The sequence below is a fragment of the Crassostrea angulata genome, chromosome 1 (genome assembly GCF_025612915.1).
Source record: "Crassostrea angulata isolate pt1a10 chromosome 1, ASM2561291v2, whole genome shotgun sequence".
In the NCBI taxonomy this organism is placed as follows: domain Eukaryota; kingdom Metazoa; phylum Mollusca; class Bivalvia; order Ostreida; family Ostreidae; genus Magallana; species Magallana angulata.
In genome coordinates this window covers 46633626-46655911 of record NC_069111.1, presented here as the reverse complement: position 1 = coordinate 46655911, position 22286 = coordinate 46633626, and the positions used below count along the sequence as shown (strand labels likewise).

The window sequence follows — 22286 nt, the reverse complement described above, 5'->3', positions numbered from 1 at the left end:
AAATGGTGAACAAGTTACTCATCAGACCTACCTTAGAAGTGTATTAAAGATTTTTAAAGTCATAAGTTACCATTGAGTAGATCTAAATGAAATCCAAATATTTTAACTTTAAAATCAATATATTAATCCCTATCTCTTTCAAAACTCTTTCTTTTAAGGAATTTAGTATAGTCTACAAATAGCAACGATCATACGGCCCTCTTGATTTTGTAATGCAAAGGAATATTACTGGTATTATTATACAAACGCATTGCTTTAATCAAGTATAAATTTATCCAAACTGAAGTTTAAAAGTCATAAATGGATGATTTTTTTTTCAAAAACCTGCAATAATAAAAATGTCTTTAATTAATAACGTTGTTTACATTTGCTATCAATTTCTTAAATGTTGAATACTGTTAAGGAACAACGATTTGAAAGGCAGCCATTACAAACTTTATTAAAAACTTAATGTTTAGATTCGCATAATTCCAAATCATGCTTACTTTTTTGCCCAATTCCTCTCGATTTTTTAAGATTTTTCATATTGTACCAAGGCTTTTTTCAACGACTCTAAAGAGGGATAGCACATTTGCTTAAAATTATTCAAAAATCGCAAAATAAATCATTCTGTTCAAATTACTTAATATTTATATTACTCTTTTATACGTAGACAATCTTTATTGTTCATCATAAACTAAACATAACTGTCTTATGTAAACTGTTAAATCAAAACCAGGGGTGCAAACTCAAGGGTTCTAACGGAAGCTTTATATTTAAACAATTTTATTTTCAATCACATCTTTGTTAACCTCTTGATGCTGTGTTATTTTACCTTCCCCCCTTTTTTCATTGAAATTGTGTTTACAATGGCATATAGACCCGACGGGCCGTGTGTTAAATCTCTGCTTATTGCTGTTGATATTACACTGGAAAATGTATACACATATCACTATTAATAAATAACTTACTTACTTACTTACTCAATTCCAGCATTTTTCAGATTAAAGTAGAGATAGAGAAGATTCATATTTGTATCTTCTTGCTTTACTTTCATAGACATTTTTCTGCACTTTTTAAGAAATGCAAAAATGTTCAAACAGCTACGATATAAAGCATATCACAAAGAACAAACACGGATATAAAGTTGACATAGAATTTTTATCTATTTAACAAAGATGTGTCGTGTATTTTGTTTTCATACCTGTCAATCATCGAAAATTGTTGTAAGTATTAGAAAATTGAACAAAATCTGACTGGACATTTAATGTGATAGTTGTTTTAAATAGCGTTCAAATAAAATATGCCTACATATTTAAAATCGTACCCAAAATTCTGTTGCAATTTAATTAAGATTTAATGATGTATGTATAAATTCATACAAACGAGATTTGTCGGTGTAAATTTATATAATAGATACTTAACAATAAAAAATAAAACCATTAGAATCTTAAAGAAAGAAAAAAAAACCACCAATATACGCACCCTTTATATCTAAAACAAATTCCTTAATCCTGATACCAACTCTGTTAAGGTGTCCCACATTGTTCCTGTCTTTTTTAATGATAGCAGCTTAAGAAAGCAAACAAATCTCTGGTTTCAAATGATGGCTAATGGAATAAGACGTCACAGATCAGTGAGTAGTGTTTGTTGTTGCAAAGCAAATGGGTAACATAGTCTCACAAGAGTAGGCTCAAAAGATCAATTAAAGATTTAATGTTTTTGATTTCAAAGGATATATATAATTTCAAATACAAAAATGTGTTTATATGATAGGGCTTTTATGTACCGTTAGGAAATATATATACCGTATATTCTCTTTTGCATTATAGTATGTGGTACATATGTGATCATTTTATTCTTGAAGGCAAAAGAAATGTAAAGTACCTTTTAGATGTCTATATTTTTTTTTAAACGGCTGATTTGACTGGTTAAACAAACTTAACCGTTTTAAAATGTTCAACTCTAATTACTTTGATTTTATAACTAAGCTCCAATCCTATCCAAATATTTAAAATACATCTTTATCAGAGATCCAATGAAATACCTCTAAATATTTTCAATATAAGACAGACACATTATCTTTCTATTATTTATTTTACAGGAGTTATTGAACTATAAACATAATTTTCAAAAGAAAAACATGTATGATAAACAGATTTTGAAAGTTTTAGTTTTCGTAGGATGTTTCTCTGAGTGCTTATCCGTAACAGAAGGTAAGAGAGAGAGAGAGAGAGAGAGAGAGAGAGAGAGAGAGAGAGAGAGAGAGAGAGAGAGAGAGAGAGATTAAAATGAAGAGTAATACTATCCATGAGACTGCATGCTATTTTTACTCATTTCGCAAAATTATTTGCGTTTCTTATTTACTTTATGGTTTCATGGTTTCATTTATAACAAATACAAAGGTTTTTAAAATAAAAATCTTTAACACAAGCTTCATTCTCATTGGACTCATTGGAATATTTTAATTACCATTATAAATAAAATCACATGTATAAAAATTTCAAAGTGGACATTATAAATCTTCATGTTTAAGTGGAAAATGTAATTAAACAAAGTATTATTTTTTCAGACCTAATTCTTTCATTTCAATTACTGCCTTATATATGTATGAATTTACTAACTTATGTAATAATGTGATTCTGTGTTTTACCGTGTAATAACAACAAATACAATATTATACTTATATGTCCATTTTAAGATTGGTTATGCATTCTTACTTTTCAATTGTGCTAGCTCCTAGTACATGATTGCAACAAAATTAATGTCCTTCAGCTAAAACTATTCAGACTTGTCTGTAAGTGAATTCACAAAACAAAACTTTATGAATTTAATCGAGTATTGAATTTCTATTCTTTTTTTATCGATAAAATTTTTTAACTTATGAATATGGCCTGTATACTTTTCAAGATCCAGACATTCTGAATTTACCCGACACAGTTACAGTGTCTGAAAACTCGGACACGGGAACAGTCGTATTCACCATTCAGAGTGTGGAGCAGTTTGATCTGATAAACCAATATCCAGCTGTCACTTCGGAAGCATTTCAATATGATGCCAGAAGTAAGTCTCAGCAAATTGTAAATAATCTCAAAAATAACAGCGATAATAACAGAAATGTACTTGGCCTTTCAATAAAAACAAACCCAGTATTTCACTAAGGAAAATTAAAACAATTTATTTCAAGTTGGACAATATCTAATTAAGGGGGGTTATAATTAAAAATGTCTACAATTTAGAAAGGGTACCATTAGCCCTAGAAATTTTCCGATATAAAATGTGATTTGAGGATGGATTTTAATCAGTTTCATAAAGATTTAAAAAATTGCAACAAGACTAATATCTAGTAATATATGTTTTCAATTTAACTGAATAGTGAGAAAATTATTTCATTTTAGACAAAACCGTTACAATAAAGAATGCCAGTCTTCTTGATTACAATGGAAACCATAGAACCTTTGTCCTGCGTTTTCAGCAACGGTTCATACCAACAAGGCGCAGAAAACGCGAGATAACGGGAGATCTTTTATTAGTAATACAACTAGAAGACGTGAAAGAAACGGGAAGCTTGGCGTCTTTTGGATTTTCAGGTTGCTGTGATGTCGTAGATACCCTAAGATGGATGGTCCCAGTATGCACAGCCGTTGAATTCCTTGCTTTGCTATTGTGCTTTGCAATTTCGATGATATGGTAGGCTTTATAGATATTTTTTTTTTTTCAAATTAAAGGTTTGATTGTATTTTTTTCCTTTTTAGAAAACAACCTTCGAAAAATCTTGCTTGCTTCATAAAATTTTTTGCTAAAAGTTTATATAAAAAAAGTTAGCTGTTGATATATTTAATAATTTGTTTTTTTGTTTTTGCAGTTTCATCAAAAAGAACAACCGTAATGCAGTCGAAGTTTTTCGAGAAGGAAAGTAAAAAGCAGAAGCGATAGCGCGGTTTGATGAATTGTCTGCAAAATATGGTGTGTTATAGGACCGACGACATACAAAATTAGCATTCAAAGCTATATTTATTTTAATTTTGATGTCTTTATTTATAAAATATTCTTGTAACATCGCTTTAAAGCCATTATATATGCCCTTAGTCAGTAGTATTAGTATTAACATGTTAATTAGTTTACTTTCGAGACAAAAACTAGCGCCAGACACTGTGGAACATACATTCTCTTTTATGAACAAATAGATAAGATTTAACGATTATTTGTCATATTAAGTACATATTAAATTGGTTATGTTATTTTGGATGTTTCATTTAATCTTATAACAATAAATACATTCACAACATGTGATTACGTGTATACTTGTGCTCATGAGCTTCGTGATGTTTACAGAAAATTGAAAGTTGCAGATTTCTAATCAAAACATGATGGAAAATATACACTGAATGTAAATATTAATCTTTCACAGTGCACAATTCTCTGTTTGTGAATAACTTTATCTCAAAGTTAACGTATGTATTGTAATATTGTAATAAAGTTGATTCAGTTTTGTATATACTGGTGTTTATATTTGTGTTCCTCTTTAATTTTGTTATGAATGGGTTACCGTATGTGAGTGACGAGTGTCGGGTGAGTGTGCTATTTTTAGATCGAGTATTTAAAGTGACCGGTTTGGGTGTAGTGGTCAGTAGAGGGTCCGGTAACGACATCAACCGGGTGCCACGTTTTGCAGCTCCTGTTTCAAGATATGGTGAATATCTCAAGTTAGCTTAATACTAAGGAGAAATGGGTAGCCATTGAAATTTTGGATTCTGTTAAGCGGGCACATGTTTTCCTAGCCGGTAAGGTTGTTTTGTTGTTATTTTGTACATTTCGCTGGTAATTTAGTTCTTAGTGTAATTGGTAGTATGTTTGTATGTTTATCGGGACTTTATTAGTCACAGTATGTTTTTTTCAGTGCGTAAGGGTGTTTGATACAATTACCTGAAATACAGACTGGTGTGCTAGACGGAAATTTTCCTATGGAAGGTCGTGGGGACAATTGACGAAGGTCGGGGATTAGTCAATTACAGCCATCAGTACTGAGTTATATTCTTGAAACCAGGGAAAAGCTGGCAAAGATGGCGGACATTGTGTCAGAAAATGAAGAAGTAAGTAAAATTGAACAGAAAAGGTACTACGATCGGAAAGCAAGGCATCGATCTTTTGAAGTTGTGGATTTTCTCACAATCTAATACTGACAAAGTTAATTAAAAGTTATTTAGTGATTTAGTTATTAAAAGATAATTAGTGATTTTTGGGACTCAACGTTTGCAATTTCAAAAGAGACCAAGTGTAATGAAAAATGACAATAACAAATTGTCAACCATCTCAAAAATCCATAAATCGAAATACAAATTCAAAGCAGAGCAAGACGGATCTCAAAAAAGATTGAGGTAGGATCGGGTGCCTAGGAGGAGTAAATATCCTCTGCTGACCGGTCACACCCGCCGTGTGCTCTTTGTCGTAATCGGGAAAAAACGGAAAAGTCCGTAGACGATTAATTATGGTCTAACAAATAGTATGAAAAACGTCAGACAGCATGGGACCCAGTGGAAAATTGTTTTTGCTGATAAGGTCGATGTATCGACCATAGAACTTACGAAAAGGTGACTTCAAACGATACTGCTGTAACATGTAGTCCTGTTTTATCAACTTGTTTGTGAGTAGCTTGCTTCGCCTTAGAAACTGTTCATGCGGTTTATACCCTTGCAATTGTGTATCGAATTAACTCTGAGATAAAAACACCATATTCAGGTGATGAATGTATATTGCTATAAAAATTGAAGTCAATTGAAAACAATATTGTCTGTTTTTCATGTTAAGGACATCAAAAACTTACTGAGTTCACTCAAGTTGATAGTGAGCTATTCTGATCACATTTTATCTGTCGTCCAGCCGTCTGTCTGTCCGTCCGTCTGTCTGTAAACATTTTACAATTTGTACTTTATTAATTAAATTTTTTAAAGCCCAAAGATCTTTCACTCAGCTTACTTAATGTCACAACATGTCAATTTTTACTCATTGCATAGATTCTTAGATATAGTCATGAACAATTGTCAACCTTCAGTCCAGAATACGGCGGTGGGCCTCGGCCTCATCAGACTCACCAAAAGTGGAAGTTCGGAGGCCATTACCGGCCATATCTGTCTCGTTAAGATCGTTAACATGTCTGATCAATTATTACTTCATGAAACAGTTACCATCGTTGAGACTCGTTTAAGAAATTTGGAAGAATTCATCACATTGCTTATAATTCTCTGGATTTTGGTGAACCTTCGGGACGACGGTAATCTACTCGTTGTTTCTACTGCACATCCAAAAGCGCGTACAACCTTATACCTTATATCCTCTTGGCCAACATTCCCGCACCCTTGTTCGTACTGCACACGATATATTCAGTTCCAGAATATATCCCTAGCACCGTACAAATCAATGCGGTCACATATCCATGTATTTAAGTAGATAAGAATCATGATTTGAGTATCATGAGGTGATCAAATACAGTCGGGAGTGATAAAATCTTATGAAGCCCAAAGGGCTTTTATGATAGATTTGATCAAGCCCAACCGATTAATTACCTTATAATATTAAAAAAAAAATGATTTCTTATTACTTATATTTACACGATTTTCAGCAATTGTACAATTAAGTATATAAATGGTCACTGATGAAATGTATTGGGATTTATAATACAGAATCGATTCGTAGTTTGATTTCAGATAAAGCCACTGGAAAATGTGCATACTTGCATTTAAACATCACACCCCCTTTTTTACTTATATACACATACCTAACGAATAAGATACCATTCTTTGATATTATAAGGTTATCAAATACGGTCGGGGTGATTAAGTCTAATAAGTCTAATCTATGGTAGAAATTGATCACTCCGACCGTATTTGATCTTACAATATTCAAGGAATGATTCCTTATTATATAATTTCCCTCAAATAAAAGATTCAATATTAGAATAGTCATTGATGAAATGTATTGGACAATACATTACAAAATACATTCATAGTTTATCACAGACAAAGAGATTTGAACATGTAAATATTGCAAAATCAAAACAAACGCCTAGATATGCAATATCAATATTAATTTTAGTTCTACATGGATTCTTAATCATCTGTAATGTTTATGATAAGATTAACGATAGTTTATTTCTTTATTAACTGTAACAAACAAGATTAACTTGGTCAAAATGTAAACATAACCAAGCTTCCTTGCGCGACAAGACATTTAGTCCAGGCCAGGTATATGAAGGTTATATTACAAGAGCAATGTAATCAAAGGATATTGACTCATAAAAAAATAACATTTCTTTTTCTTTTCATGTAAATATTTGGTGCGAAGGATTAATACTGGTACAATTTGGCTTGGTGTGTGGTGTGTGTTCTCATGCACTGTGTGCATCCGGGTGTAGATCACTTAAATCCATTAAATCCATACGTTTTTTAAATTATTTTTAATCAATTATTTGAAATAAATGTGTCTTTTCCTTTTAATTTCATTTTTGAAAATTTTTTGAATTATTAACAATTCTTACTCCAATTGGTCGTGTCACTGTCATTAAGAGTTTGTTAATTCCAAAACTAAATCATTTATTTATATCGCTTCCTACTCCCAAAAAGGAGATTGTAGCATTTATATGCAAAGCCTTTTTTGAGTTTCTATGGAAATCCAAAACAGACAAAGTTAAAAGGTCTCTTATAACACAAGACTACTTGTCAGGTGGTATGAAAATGGTAGATGTTAGAAGTTTTATTACATCACTTAAATGTACATGGATTAAAAGGTTAACTTGCTCACATAAACCATGGATGGATATTTTCTATGCTCTCAATGGAGATGATATTTTACAGAAATTGTATGATTTTGGAGATAGTTTTGTGTTTGATTGTTTGTTAAAAGAAAATAACGCCTTTTGGAAAGATGTTTTGATTGCTTGGTCATGTTATATGAAATCTTTTACTTACTCTCCGCACTTTAAAAACAAATTTCATTATATTCCAGTGTGGTATAACTCTAATATAAAAGTTAACAACAAACCAGTTTTTTTTAAATCCTGGTATGAAAAGGGAATAAAGGTTGTGCAAGATTTTTTTGATGATGATTGTAATCTTTTAGACTTTGGAGTTCTTAAAAACACATACAATCTATCTGATAGTTGTGTGATGCAATACAATAGCATTGTTACAGCTATTTCAAAATATTTGAAATCATTGTTAATAGATAGGTCTTCTTTCAAAAGACTTCCTAATCCATATGTACCTTTATTTTTTGAACCTCTCATATCTTCTGAAAAATGCTCAAAAATCTTTTATAATTTCTTGAATAAAAATGAGGCTATTCCAACCTCAATCAGCAAGTGGGAGGCAGAGCTTAGGCCATATGGAGTAGACACAATATCAGTGCAAGATGTTTTTAAAATTTGTTATAAAACCACTAGTGATTCTTCTGCCCAGTGGTTACAATTTCGAATCTTACATAGAATTGTTCCTGTTGGAAAATACCTTAAGAAAATTAACATTAAAACTTCTGATTGTTGTGGTTTTTGTATGGAAAATGTTGAAACAATAATACATGTTTTCATTGCTTGTGATAAAGTACAAACACTCTGGAGTGATTTAAGTCTTCATATATACAGAAAAACCTCTGAAAGAGTTGGTTTCAATGTTTCGAATGTTATTCTCGGTGATCTACCATTGTCAAACAATAACAGGGTTATAAACTTCATAATTCTATATGTTAAACAATATATTTTTATATCCTTAATGCAAAACAAAATGCCAAATTTTCTTGGATTACTCAGTCATTTAAGAATAAAATACCATGTAGAAAGATATGCTGCTATCCAAAATCAAAAGCTGCGCAATTTTGAAAAATTGTGGCTTACATGGAAAAACATTTTAGATTAGTTTATGATATTATGATTATTACTATTCGTATTATTATTTGTTATTTATTTTTTGGTTTTTTATTTTTTTTTGGTTTTTTATTTTTTTTTGGAAGCAAAGTAACCATTTACCACTAATATTGAAAAATGTATGTAATTATACTTGTGTGTGAGTGAGTATGCATGTGTATAAAATTTATAAAAACTGAATTTAATAATGTCAACATTAGTACTAGTATGTATGGAACAAAAACAATAAATTATAAAAAAAAAAAAAACAATTACTTCCTGGTACATGTAATAAAGACTATGAATTTCTATTGCGCCTCTCAGAGAAGAAAAAAACGGCATAATAGCACGATTTGTTACTTGTGTTAATCAGTTTGTTTTCCTCGAGAATATTCTTTGGAGGCATTATTAAAAGATGTGAAGTGTTATAAGTAATAAAAGATAATATACTTATTATATCTTACTTTATTTGAACATATTTTGTAATTATTTTATGCAATAGAATTGGACACATGTTAAAAAAAAGTTTGTAAGCATCCCCCTCAACGTGCTTTCTTACAATTTATACGTGACATATATAGTTTGCACATCATCAATAATGTCAATAGTATACTCAAGAATAAAAATGCGTACTTAACAAAGCCGTATTAAGTTCAAAACTTTGCAAAGCTTTTTATGTTCATGCTTTCGTATGTGCAAAATTTTAAGTTTCTTTTGTATTGTATTTATTAAAAAATAACATTAACATATGATTACTTGAACATGTATAGCCAATTATGTTTACGTGTTAAAGACATGAATGTTTTGTTCAAATCATAGCAAGGTATTAAGTTTAGTAATTTATGTTTTTATGCTTTCTTGTTAAATACTTAAATCTGGTTAGTTTAGACGCAGTTTATAACTTGTTCTAATGCCCTAGGCGTTAGCAACAAACTTGGCAATGTGTAACACAACGAATTGTTACATGCGCGTAAATTATGCCCGTAGGATTTGCCGTAGAATTTACGTCATTCCTATATAAAAACAGTAAAGTTTTCTTTATACTTAAGATGAGTATTTAGTATAATAAGATAAATAGTGCTGGTTTGGGAGGGTAAAAGTTGACAAGCAGCGTTGACGATGGTTTTCTCGGGATGTCAATTTCAACTGTTACCCTCCCAAGCAGGCACTATTTATATATTGTTGTTTTACTTGCAGTATTATAAACACTTTAATGTTAATATATTATTGTTACTTTTTAACGTACATATCACTACATGTATATATCAATTACAATTACAACAACTTACGGTCAGTCATTTTATCAGGTTATTAATATTTTGAATCAATTAGGTTGAAACCTAATTGATTCAAAATATTAATCAATTAGGTTGTAACCTTGATTATCAATGTAAACTTTTTATTTGATTATCATCAATTTAAGTAGAACCACAAGTATCGAATTGTCATTCTTTGGTTTTGAACCAGCGTCTTTTACGACCAACGAACGTCAAGTTTATTTACTGGACATATTAGGAATTTAGCAGATTATTCTGTTCTTCTATTCAACCACTTTCGCTTTAAATAGTTTTGTTTTTAATTTGATAATCAAGTTGCCCCTAAACTGTTGTTTATGTTACGGATTTTAATTTTCACTCTAATTCATTTAATTTTTTAATATTCAATGTCTACAGAACGCAGTTTAAAGTGATGGCATTTCGATTTTCAAAAATCTGCAATTATGATATTTATTTTTAAATGGTGTTTGTATATTTTTTATCCAATTATTAAATGAGTCTTGAATGTTTCTTATCAATAACGTAAATGTTGGTCAACAGAAATAACACCTTTGAAATTATATAATATCATTACACCTTGAACTTAATCTGGAATTTCACGTATAGAGTTTTTTAAACAAAACAGAAGTTTGATCAACTTTAGATATTGACTCTGTAGATAGGTATTCTATTTGAATGACATCCTTTCTGCATTTAGTTATCATAAACTTCGGTACCTTTTAATGATGATATTTATCAAATAATGGCTTCATTAATGTAATACTTAAAATGTTTTTGAATGTTCGAAAAAAAAAATGCAAATTGAAATTACTTAATTTTTTTAAAAACAACGATAAAATAATAAAAACTACAATAAAAGAAAAATGAAACAAGCTCTTGTGGTATCAAAAAATGCCATCAAATATCTGCCTCTGCACAGTACCATGCTGCGTTTGGAGATTTTTAATATATTAAAGTTAAAAAGTACACGATTCCGGGATCTCAGCTATTGGCTAATGGCATGACAAATCACAGTTAAGGAGGCTAGAAGAACAAAGAAGATAGATTTTTTTTACACATATATTTACGAAAACAAAAAATATTTTATATAATAGGGCTTTTACATGTATGCAATGAAAGCAAGCATATAAAACATTATCTCTTTTACATTTTAGTGTCTGGTACCTATGTGATCAATTTATTTTAGACGGCAAATGAACTATTAAGCCTTCAATCTAGTTATTATTTTTTAGTACGGCTGACTTGTTAAACAAACTTAACAATTTGAAAATGATAAACTTCAATTATTTTGTTTCAGTTACATAACTCAAATCCCATCGAAATACTTAAAATAAAATATTTTTAGAGATCGAATGAAATACCTCTAAGTATTTCAATAAATATCAGATACATTATCTTGACATATTTTTTACAGGAGCTCTCGCACATTGAACACAGTTTTAAAAAACATTACTTTTTTAATAATCACAGGTTTTGAGAGTTGTTTGTTTTCATAGGATGTTTCTTTAAGTGCTAATCCGACCGAAGTAGATCGTAAGCTTGAGAGAGAGAGAGAGAGAGAGAGAGAGAGAGAGAGAGAGAGAGAGAGAGATAATGACATGTAAAAATATCCCTGAGACTGCATAATACCTTTGGTCCATATTTGCAAAATTATTTGCGTTTCTCATTTGCTTTAACGTTTTATTCAAAACTATTATAAATTAGGTTATTTTAAAAAAAAAAACACCTTTAACGCAGTCTTTGGTCTAGTTTCATGCAATTGGGCCCATTTGGATAAATTAATTACGAGTATAGGGTGAAATCATTTGTATCAAAGGTTCGATGTGGAAAATATAAAACATTATTAGTTGGTACATATGTTCACGTGGAAATTATAGTTGATTAAATTATTTTTTTCAGGCTAACGACAAATTCATTTCAATTGATCCCTCCTAAATTAAAAAAAATACTTATTAACAAGACTTTGACTCGTGCATGCACGAGTTGGTATTGCATATATCGAACATTTACGAAACACAGATACATCGACGCACCGTATTGTTGACATTTACATATCCAAGCTTTAAGCCTACAGTAATGCTGTTCAAATCAAAGATAGGTATTAAGTTTAGTAATTTATGTTGATGTTGTTATGTTTGATGTATTCTTACCACTTAACTGTCACTATTTTTATTACCATATTTATCACTATCAACTAAAATGTTCATTAACTAAACTTACAATTAGTAATTTTATCTGGTATTTGATATTTTGAATCAACTAGGACGTGATATTGTTTACCTATGTGAACTTATTTAGTTTTCATCATTCTAAGTACAGACACAATAATCGAATTGTCCTATTGTTTTGGACCAGAGTCATTTTAACGCCAACTGGACTTATCAGGAAAATAGCTGATTCTTACTGTTTCTTACTTCTGCTTCTATTCAATTAATTTGGTTTAACATGATTTTGTGTTTTAATTTATTAATCAAATAGTCCCTAGTTTACATTACCGAATTTATATCTTATTTTAATCGATTTAAATGAATTGGTATTTATTGTCAGCAGAATGCAATTTAAAGTGAATGCGTTTATTTTTCAATAATCTGCATTAATTATTTTTCAATGGTGTTTTTATATGTTTCAATCCAACTAGTAAATGGGCCTTGACGGATTCGTGCCAAGTACATAAAAGTCGGTCGATGGAGACATTACATTTGAAATTTTGTAATATTACACCTTGAACTTAATCTGGAATCGCACGGTTATTAGTAAATTTCAAATGTTAAAACGAAACATTATGACAACAATTTTGATAAACCTTGAAGGTTGACAAAAAAATAGAATATAAATTTTTTGTGAATAATGGCCTTTCTGCATGCAGTTTATTACCCTGAACTACCATTAAATTTCATTAATGTTACACCGGAAAAAGTTTTCGAATGTTTCAAAACAATTTTCGCATATTGGTATTACTTTACATTTTTTAAAACAACGATAAAAAAAATAAAAATACAATAAAGGAGAAAAATTAAAAAAGCATTTAAGGTATAAAATAACGACATTAAATACCTGTCTCTGCACAGTACCATGCTGCGTTTATAGCCTTTTCAAGTTTAAATGTATATAATTCTGGGATCTCAGCTATTGGCTAATGGCATGACAAATCACAGTTAACGAGGCTAGAGAGTCAACATCAAATATACCTACAGTTTTTATATATGACTAATAGTCTTAATCTCTCATTTAGTAAAAATCATATTCCAAATATTTTAGCATTAAAATTCAAATTCTTCAGATATCGTTATTCTTTCTTCTTTGTTAAGAAAGAAAGTATAGCTCACAATCCAGCTCTCTTGATTTATTAGTAAAAAAGTTTTATATGGATTTCATTATTAAAAAAAATCGTTTTCTATATCAAGTAAAGATTAATCCAAATCGAAAATTTGAAAGAAAATGAAATGAATTTATTTTGAAAACCAAAATTGATAAAGATGCTTATTAATTTTGAAAATTGGATTTATTTACATCAAATATATGAATCATTAATATATATATATAACATAATAAATTATCTTGATAACAAATTACATAACGGTGTTAACCTATTTGTGTCTTTTTAATTTCTTAATTGTTATTGGCAGTTCAGAAACAGCGATTAAAAAAGCCGGGTCTTCCGAACTTTATTAAACAAAAAGTGATTAGATTTCTCATTTATTTTGTGTCCATCTGTACTTGATTTTTTTAAGGTATTGTAGCATGACGTTTATAGACAAGTCTGAAGATGCATGGGGCAATTGCTTAAAATGATTCAAAAAGCGTAATCAGATTTAAGAAGAAATAGAGGACATGTGACCGTACATGCAATGAAATTGCTGAAGATAAAAATCACATTAACCTATCTTAAGATTACAGAGTAAGATGTATTCGATAACCAAGAAAAATTATAAAAGCTTTAATATCATTTTTTGTCAACAATAACGCACCAAATAATTAAACCAACAAAACTCGACGGACAAGATTGATAATATAATAAATAATGGTATTCCATTTGGCCATTTCAGTGAAAAATAATAATAATAAAATGAAACTATGAAGACTTAGTATGCATCAATCTGAAGAAAAAAAATATATTTTTAAAATGTTTCTTGATCAATTTCTAATTTCAAAATATAATGTACGTGCTATGTGTTTTCAATTTAATTATTTTGAAATGCTCGCTATTCACCCTTATAAAACTTTTCCAAATATTTTGTTGTAGAATACATCAAAGAAATTTGAGAAACACAGGTTTGGATTGCAAGAGAATTACACTTGACTAATGGAATTATCAAGTTTTTACAAACTTTGGTTTTATTTTGATGTACAGGTGTTAATTTGGCACCTCATCACCACCTCTTTTGTTTTAAAAGACAAAAAAGAGGGAGCAGAAATTTCTTAAAATGCGTTTTTGCCATTACTGTAAAAACGATTAGAAGCCATTTAATTTTTTATTACCATAATCAGAGTTAATTATTACATTGCTAAACATTAGTAATTAATTTTGAGACTTAAATTATTAATTATTATTTTTATGCTATTTAATGGAGCAAACACGGGTTGTTTCCAAATAATTATTTCCGCTTTAACCAATCTGCGATTTAAAAAAAGTAACACTGAGACGCATCAACTTCAACGTTATCCAATGAAACCCCATTTTTTTTTTTTGATATGTATCTCTTTGCTCACTCCCTATATAAATGTACATTGTGACTATGAAAAAATTTTACATGTAACTTATGTCAAAGATATACAGAATGTATACTAAACAGGGAGTTTTAGTTTTCATGGGATTTGCTTTTGATTTCCTCTCCGTCAGCGGTGAGTTTTAAAAGAGAGAGAGAGAGAGATTACTTTTTATTTTTTCATAATTCAACTTTAGCAAAAATGAATTGAAAGAATAAACAAGAAACCATTTAAAGGTACAACCTCTTAAAAAATAAATTTTCTCAGAAAATAACATCTTTCATTGTTAAATATCTTATATAAGGCAGCTTCTGTCAAATTAATCCATACAAAGTATAAAATTTAAACGACATTTATTTTCCTGATAATACCCCAACAGACTTTTTAAAAGAAAATGACCAATAATTCCCCTTTTCCCTTTTTTGAGAAAGATTAAGTAATTATCTCTTATAAAAATTTTATAAAAATTGTATAACCTCTGCTTTGTTAATATTTCTAAAACAAAAAACATAACAGTTCAAATGTCTTTGTAAGAAGATATTAATCTATGAATAAATATTTTTCTTTTCATTATTATATGATTGAAGGACAAACTGTCAATTTACCCAACAAAGTAACAATACCTGAAAACACGGAAACCGGAGTCACAATATTTACCATAAAGGGTGAAAAGACTAGCTTTGAATTAGTCAACCAATATCCAGAGGTCACTTCCGAAGTTCTAGAATACGACGCTAGAGGTAAGTTTACTCTCATTAATACTAAAAACCATATTAATTGATAATAATAATAATAATAATAATAATAAAGATAAATGAAAACTCAAATCACAACTCAGTGGATATATTTTAATTTTAGTCCCGATTTTTGCTACAAAACATTAGTTGTTTGTTTAAAAGGTTAGTATTATTCCCCATCACTTCCAAAGGAATTGACATTCAATTTTGTGTCTAATGGGAAAAAGAGATGTAAATCAGTGAAAAAGGCGACTAAAAAAAACTATTTATGACAGAGCATGTCAATCTAATATACTTACCTCGTAAATTCGAATGCTTCTATGCAGATTAAAAACAGAAGCTGAATATGTTTACGTCTTATACTATAAACATTATCATATTTCTGAATCTTTAAGGCTTTAAGACTTCATTGATATTTTGTCTGCAAGGCCTGGTGATTTATAAGACCAACGATATCCAAAAATAAGAATTCAAAGCACTTTCTTTTTTAATTTTGATGTTAATTTGTATGAAATATTCCTGTTTCATCGCTCTAAAGCAATAATTAATACGCTTTTCGTCAGGAATATGATTTTTTTATGGAACAGCAATAAAACATGTAATTTAATGCGCTTCCGAGACTAACAACACAGTGCCAGAAACTTTGCCGGGAAAGCTCTTTTTTGAGATCGAAAAAAATGTGTTTTAACAATGATTTTTCAAAAGTAATTATAAACTAGAGCAAAGCTCGTTGCAAAGCAACGAGTGGGTCTTCCTTTAATGCCGGAAGTAAAGCTGGAAGTTCCTGTAAGAAGCAGAGCTCTTAAACCAATGACAAGAGTAACTTAAATAAAAAGATGAAAAAAATCGAATTATTCCTGATACGACTTAACAAAATACGAATGATTAAGTACGCTTTACCAAAAACCTTTCCGAGTTCAAAAACGACTAAACAAAACAAATCCGAATGTGTTCAAGTACGACTTAGCAATTATTTTTGGTACGAGTTAATTTTTACTTTGAACATAACGCTATTTTCTTATCCAAGAACGTGGAATTAAAATTTCCGGAAAACTCAATTTTTAAATCCCAATATTATTGTTATGCATCGTCCGATTTTAAAACGGATTTCAGTTTAAAATTAAGCATAAAAAAGCTTCTTTGTTGCTTTATAATTAATATCAAATCATTGGTAAGAAAAGAGTTATTATAAAAAGACTTAATAGCCCTTCTGGCCCCTAATTTGAGGGGTCAGCCCCTTTTTCTTGATATCAATTAAAAGGTCTCGCTAATTTAAACATATTTTGTTCTACAAGTGTTCACAAATTGTAAAACGTTATCGAGATATCTAAACAACTGTGTTTTAGGGGCTGACCCTTTAACCCCTTATCGGGGTCACTAACAACAACATTTTTGGTATCATTTTGTTAAGAACATTATTTTGAACAACTTTTGTTCTACATTGCTTTTCAAAATATTTCTCCTTTTTCAGATATTAATGATCAAAGTTTTAAACTACTGGCCCCTTGAAACCTCTAATTACGTAACATATGACTTAGGTATGATACTGTATAGATAAACAGCTGTACAATGGGCATTTTTGCTTCTATAAATAATAACAACATATTTTTCAGTAAAGAGTTTTTATAAAAAGACTTTAGAGCCTCCTTGGCCCCTAATATGAGGGGCCAGCCCCTTTTTCTTGATATCAAATTAAAGGTCTTGCAAATATAAACATATTTTGTTCAACAAGTGGTTAGGAATTGTTTACCTTTCTCAAGATATCTGTAAAAATGTATTTTAGGGGCCGACCCTTAAACTCCTTACCGGGGCCACCAACAACAAAATTTTAGTTTTCGTATTGTTGAGAACATTATTTTGAACAACTTTTGTTCTACATTGCTTTTCAAAATATTTCTCCTTTTTCAGATACAAATGATCAAGGTTTTCAACCTCTGGCCCCTTGAAACCCCTAATTACGTAACATATGACTAAGGTATTGTACTGAATAGATAAACAGCTGTACAGTGAACATTTTTGCTTCTATAATTAATAACAAATATTGTTCAGTAATGAGTTATTGTAAGAAGACTTAAGAGCCATCTTGGCCCCTAATATGAGGGGCCAGCCCCTTTTTCTTGATATCAAACTAAAGGTCTTGCAAATATAATCATATTTTGTTCAACAAGTGGTTAGGAATTGTTAATCTTTCTCAAGATATCTGTAAAAATGTATTTTAGGGGCCGACCCTTAAACTCCTTACCGGGGCCACCAACAACAAAATTTTAGTTTTCGTATTGTTGAGAACATTATTTTAAACAACTTTTGTTCTACATTGCTTTTCAAAATATTTCTCCTTTTTCAGATATTAATGATCAAAATTTTCAACCTCTGGCCCCTTGAAACCCCTAATTACGTAACATATGACTAAGGTATTGTACTGAATAGATAAACAGCTGTACAGTGAACATTTTTGCTTCTATAATTAATAACAAATATTGTTCAGTAAAGAGTTATTGTAAGAAGACTTTAGAGCCATCTTGGCCCCTAATTTGAGGGGCCAGCCCCTTTTTCTTGATATCAAATTGAAGGTCTTGCAAAATTAAACAACTTTTGTATTACATGTGTTTACAAAATATTTATACATCAAGAGATATTACAGAAAATGTGCGAAAATTTAGTGAAAAAATTTGGTGCTAATTTTCAGGTTCAGGCGAGCTTCGAGGCCTTGAGCAATTTTCATAATTGGAAGCATGGGGGTACATCTACATACATTCATCTACATTCCCTGAAAATTTCAAGCTTCTATCTTGATTAGTTTCGGAGAAGATGCGTGGACAAAATGACCCTTAAAAATTTACAAAATCGTTAATATCTGAAACCGGAAGTGACGTCATCATTTAAAAATTTTATTATATGTACCGCCGAGCATGCTTTATTTGTCCTGCAAATTTTGTGCGAATCGGTTGGATAGTTTTTGACAAATAGTGCTCCAAAAAAGTCAGAAAAAGAAAAAAAAGAATAACTAGAGCAAAGCTCGTTGCAAAGCAACGAGTGGGTCTTCCGGTAATGTCGAAAGTAAAGCTAGAAGTTCCTGTAAAAAGCAGGGTTCTTAAACCAACATAAGAAACTAAGACGAAAAAAATTGAATTATTCTTGGTACGAATTAACAAAATCCGAATGATTCCAAGTACGAATTAACAAAGCTTATCGATTTCAAGAACGACTTAGCAAATACACATCCGAATGTGTAAAAGTACGATTCAACAATTATCGAATAATTTTAGGTACCAGTTAATTTAACTTTGAACATTAAACTATTTTCTTAACCAAGAATGTGGAATCAAAATGTCCGGAAAAATCAATTTTTAAACCCCTTTATCTCTGTATTGCATCGTCCGATTATAGAACGGATTTCAGTTTTGAATTATGAATAATAAGCTCTTATTTTCTGTTATTATGATTAATAACAAATTATCGCAAAAAATAAGTTATTATGAAAAGTCTTCGTAGCCCCTTTGGCCCCTTATTTGAGGGGTCACTCCTTTTTTCGTGATATCAAATGAAAGGTCTTTTAAATATAAACATATTTTGTTCTACATGTATTCACGAATTGTTGACCGTTCTAGAGATATCCGAACAATTGTGTTTTAGGGGCCGACCCTTAAACTCCTTACCAGGGCCACCAACATAAATGTTTTAGATACCATATCGTTAAGAACATTATTTTAAGCATTTTTTGTTCTATAATGCTTATCAAAATATTTTTCCTTTTCTAGATATTAATGATCAAAGTTTTGGACATATGGCCCCTTGAAATCCCTAATTACGTATCATATGACATATGTATGGTACCGTATAGATAAACAGATGTACAATGAACAATTTTGGTTCTATAATTGATAACAAATTATTTTTCAGTAAAGAGTTATTATAAAAAGAATTTATAGCCCTCTTGGCCCCTTATTTGAGGGGCCAGCCCCTTTTACTTGATATCAAATAAAAGGTCTTGTAAATATAAACGCATTTTGTTCAACAAGTGTTCAGAAATTGTTGACCGTTCTAAAGATATCTGAACAAATGTATTTTAGGAGCCGACCCTTAAAATCCTTACTGGGACCACCAACAAAATTTTTTTAGGGAGCATATTGTTAAGAACATTATTTTAAGCATTTTTTGTTCTATAATGCTTATCAAAATATTTCTCCTTTTCTAGATATTTAAGATCAAAATTTCGGACTTTTGGCCCCTTAAAGCCCCTAATTACGTAACATATGACTTAGACATGGTACCGTATAGATAAACAGATGTACAATGAACATTTTTGGTTCTATAATTGATAACAAATTATTTTTCAGTAAAGAGTTATTGCAAAAATACTTTAGAGCCCTTTTGGCCCCTAATTTGAGGGGCCAGCCCCTTTTTCTGAAATCAAACAAAAGATCTAGTTAATCTGAACAACTTTTGCATTACATGTCTTAACAAAATATTTACACATTAAAAGCAAGGGCCGAAAATGTGCGAAAATTTCGTGAAAAAAATTGGTGCCAATTTTCGAGCTCGGGCGAGCTTCGCCGCCTTGCGCATTTTTCAAAATATAAAATAAACAGGATCATCTACAAACATTCATCTACTATCCCTGAAAGTTTCATATTTCTATCGCAATTAGTTTTTGAGAAGTTACGTGGACAAAATGGTCGTTAAAAAATCACTAAATCCTCAAAATCTCAAACCGGAAGTGACGTCATCGGCCAGAAATTTTATAATATCAAGTTTGTTTGATGCTCAATACGTCCTGTAAATTTCATGCAAATCGGTCAAGTAGTTCACGAGAAATAGAGTTCGAAAAAAGTCAGGAAAAAAATAAAAAATAAAATAATAATAAGGAAAAGAAACAATAGAATAACAAGAGGGTCTTCCGTCGGAAACGGAAGACCCTAATAAAGAAAAAGAAACCGTAGAATAACAAGAGGGTCTTCCGTTGGAAACGGAAGACCCTAAAAATGGTAATGAAAGTTTTATTCAATAGTACAATGATAAATCAATTTAAAACGAGTGATGACGTCCACTTGTGCTCATTCGCCGCGTGTTATTGAAAATTGAATGTCACATATTTTCAAAGCTAACCTAGAGGAAAAAAATATATGCTGATAAAAATGAATATAGTTTTTCCCTATGCAGTGAATGGATGATAAAAAGACCAAACATTATAACCGCTCCTTGTAAGCCTAGATTAAATCTGTATGATTTTTTTTAAATCAAGCATATTACTACATTGTAGGACAAGTCATTAAGATAAGGAGTGGCAATTTATTCGATTATGAGGGAGAACACAGGACCTACGTAATGCGATTTCAGGAAACGTCTACTGAAATACCTACCCCTGATCTGATATTGGTGATAGAGGTAGAGGACGTGAAGGAGGCCTCAGACACGGGAAGCTTGTCCTCTGGTTCCTCAGGTTGCTGTGATGATATCAGCACAATAAGATGGATGGTCCCCGCCTTCACCGCTGTTGTGTTGTTCGTTTTGATTGTGAGCTGTTCAATTTTATTAATATGGTGCGTTGAACTTTTTTTAATTTGTGTATTTGAAATACTGAACTTTATCACGAAAAACACACAAAATGATAAACAGTATTAGTCTATCTTTTTTTCAAGAATAGTAACCACTCTATCAACCATGAATTAATAAATTTAGACTACTTGTAGTTGTCATTCATGGCATAAGATATCATAAAAATTCAGTAAAATGTTCAGTTCTAAATTAAAACATTGAAATATTTCTTTTGCAGCATTTTAAAAACGAAGAACCGCATCACAGTTGAAAATTGAAAGTGAAAAACTACGTACAATGTATGTAAATATATCTACAAAGTGTACTTTCATACCAGTACCAACTCCAATGACCTGTATGTTAAATACAAAGTTTATATACATGCACCTACTTTTATCTGCATTTCTAACATTCAATGTATTTATGTAATAATTTATATCTATCTATTTGTGTTTGGATCATATAGACGATATCGTATGTTTGAATACTATGATTATATAATATTGATACATGTATTAATGTATATTCAAAATGAATGTAGTTTATAAACTTCTGATTGTCATAATTTTATGAGAAAAAGCCTTTTATAGGTCCTGGGTTATGCAAAATTACTTAAAAAATGAATTTAATAATTTTTCTATTGATCGAGGTATTGATCGGAAAACTTCATCAATGCGCGTAGCGCATTAATGAAAAAGTTTTCCGGTCAATTTTTCCTTTGATACGTCGATCAATAAACAAAAATTAAATTCATTTCTTATCATTTATTAAAACATTTTCAAATTTTAAGATGTGAAGTGTCATTGATCATAAATGTAAATAATTTAAAAGAAGCAGCGTGGTAACTAGATAGTCAGTGAGGTACTGATATCTGTCTCTTGGAATACGCCGAAGGAGTTGATGCACTACTCATAGCTTTGCTTTACTATGCTTATTCTGATGACCGATCATGTACGTGTGTTAATTAAAAACTCATTGTTACCAAATTTGAACAGCAGTGTTACCGTGAAAGTGTATGTGCCCATATGTTCGTTATGATTTATTCCTGGAATTGGGACAGCCTGTTTTTCCCTAAATGTTGATCGTTGATCTCAAGCAGACGAAATTTAGTGAATTAAATAATGTGTATTGTTTAATTTTAAAGGTAACACTTTCAAT

The 22286-nt window shown here is 30.4% G+C and overlaps 1 protein-coding gene and 1 long non-coding RNA gene across 2 annotated transcripts; both read left to right on the top strand.

Moving 5' to 3' along the window:
- The first annotated feature begins 2716 nt into the window (after positions 1–2716).
- LOC128172369 (uncharacterized) lies at positions 2717–4130 on the top strand. Its single transcript, XR_008242256.1, has 3 exons — positions 2717–3042; positions 3378–3669; positions 3845–4130. It is a non-coding gene; the product is annotated as an uncharacterized LOC128172369 (long non-coding RNA).
- Positions 4131–14909: 10779 nt separating this feature from the next.
- Positions 14910–21482, top strand: LOC128163651 (uncharacterized). The gene is made up of 4 exons (XM_052827278.1): positions 14910–14991; positions 15444–15596; positions 20854–21133; positions 21367–21482. Exons 1-4 carry the CDS (start codon positions 14910–14912, stop codon positions 21404–21406), a joined length of 555 nt encoding a protein of 184 aa, XP_052683238.1. The 3' UTR covers positions 21407–21482.
- Positions 21483–22286: the final 804 nt, after the last annotated feature.

Coding starts and splice junctions, on each gene's coding strand:
- LOC128163651 (XM_052827278.1), top strand. CDS start 14,910: ATGTCAAAGATATACAGAATGTATACTAAACAGGGAGTTTTAGTTTTC. Junction 14,992..15,443: donor TGATTTCCTCTCCGTCAGCG/GTGAGTTTTAAA, acceptor ATATGATTGAAG/GACAAACTGTCAATTTACCC. Junction 21,134..21,366: donor TGTTCAATTTTATTAATATG/GTGCGTTGAACT, acceptor TTTCTTTTGCAG/CATTTTAAAAACGAAGAACC.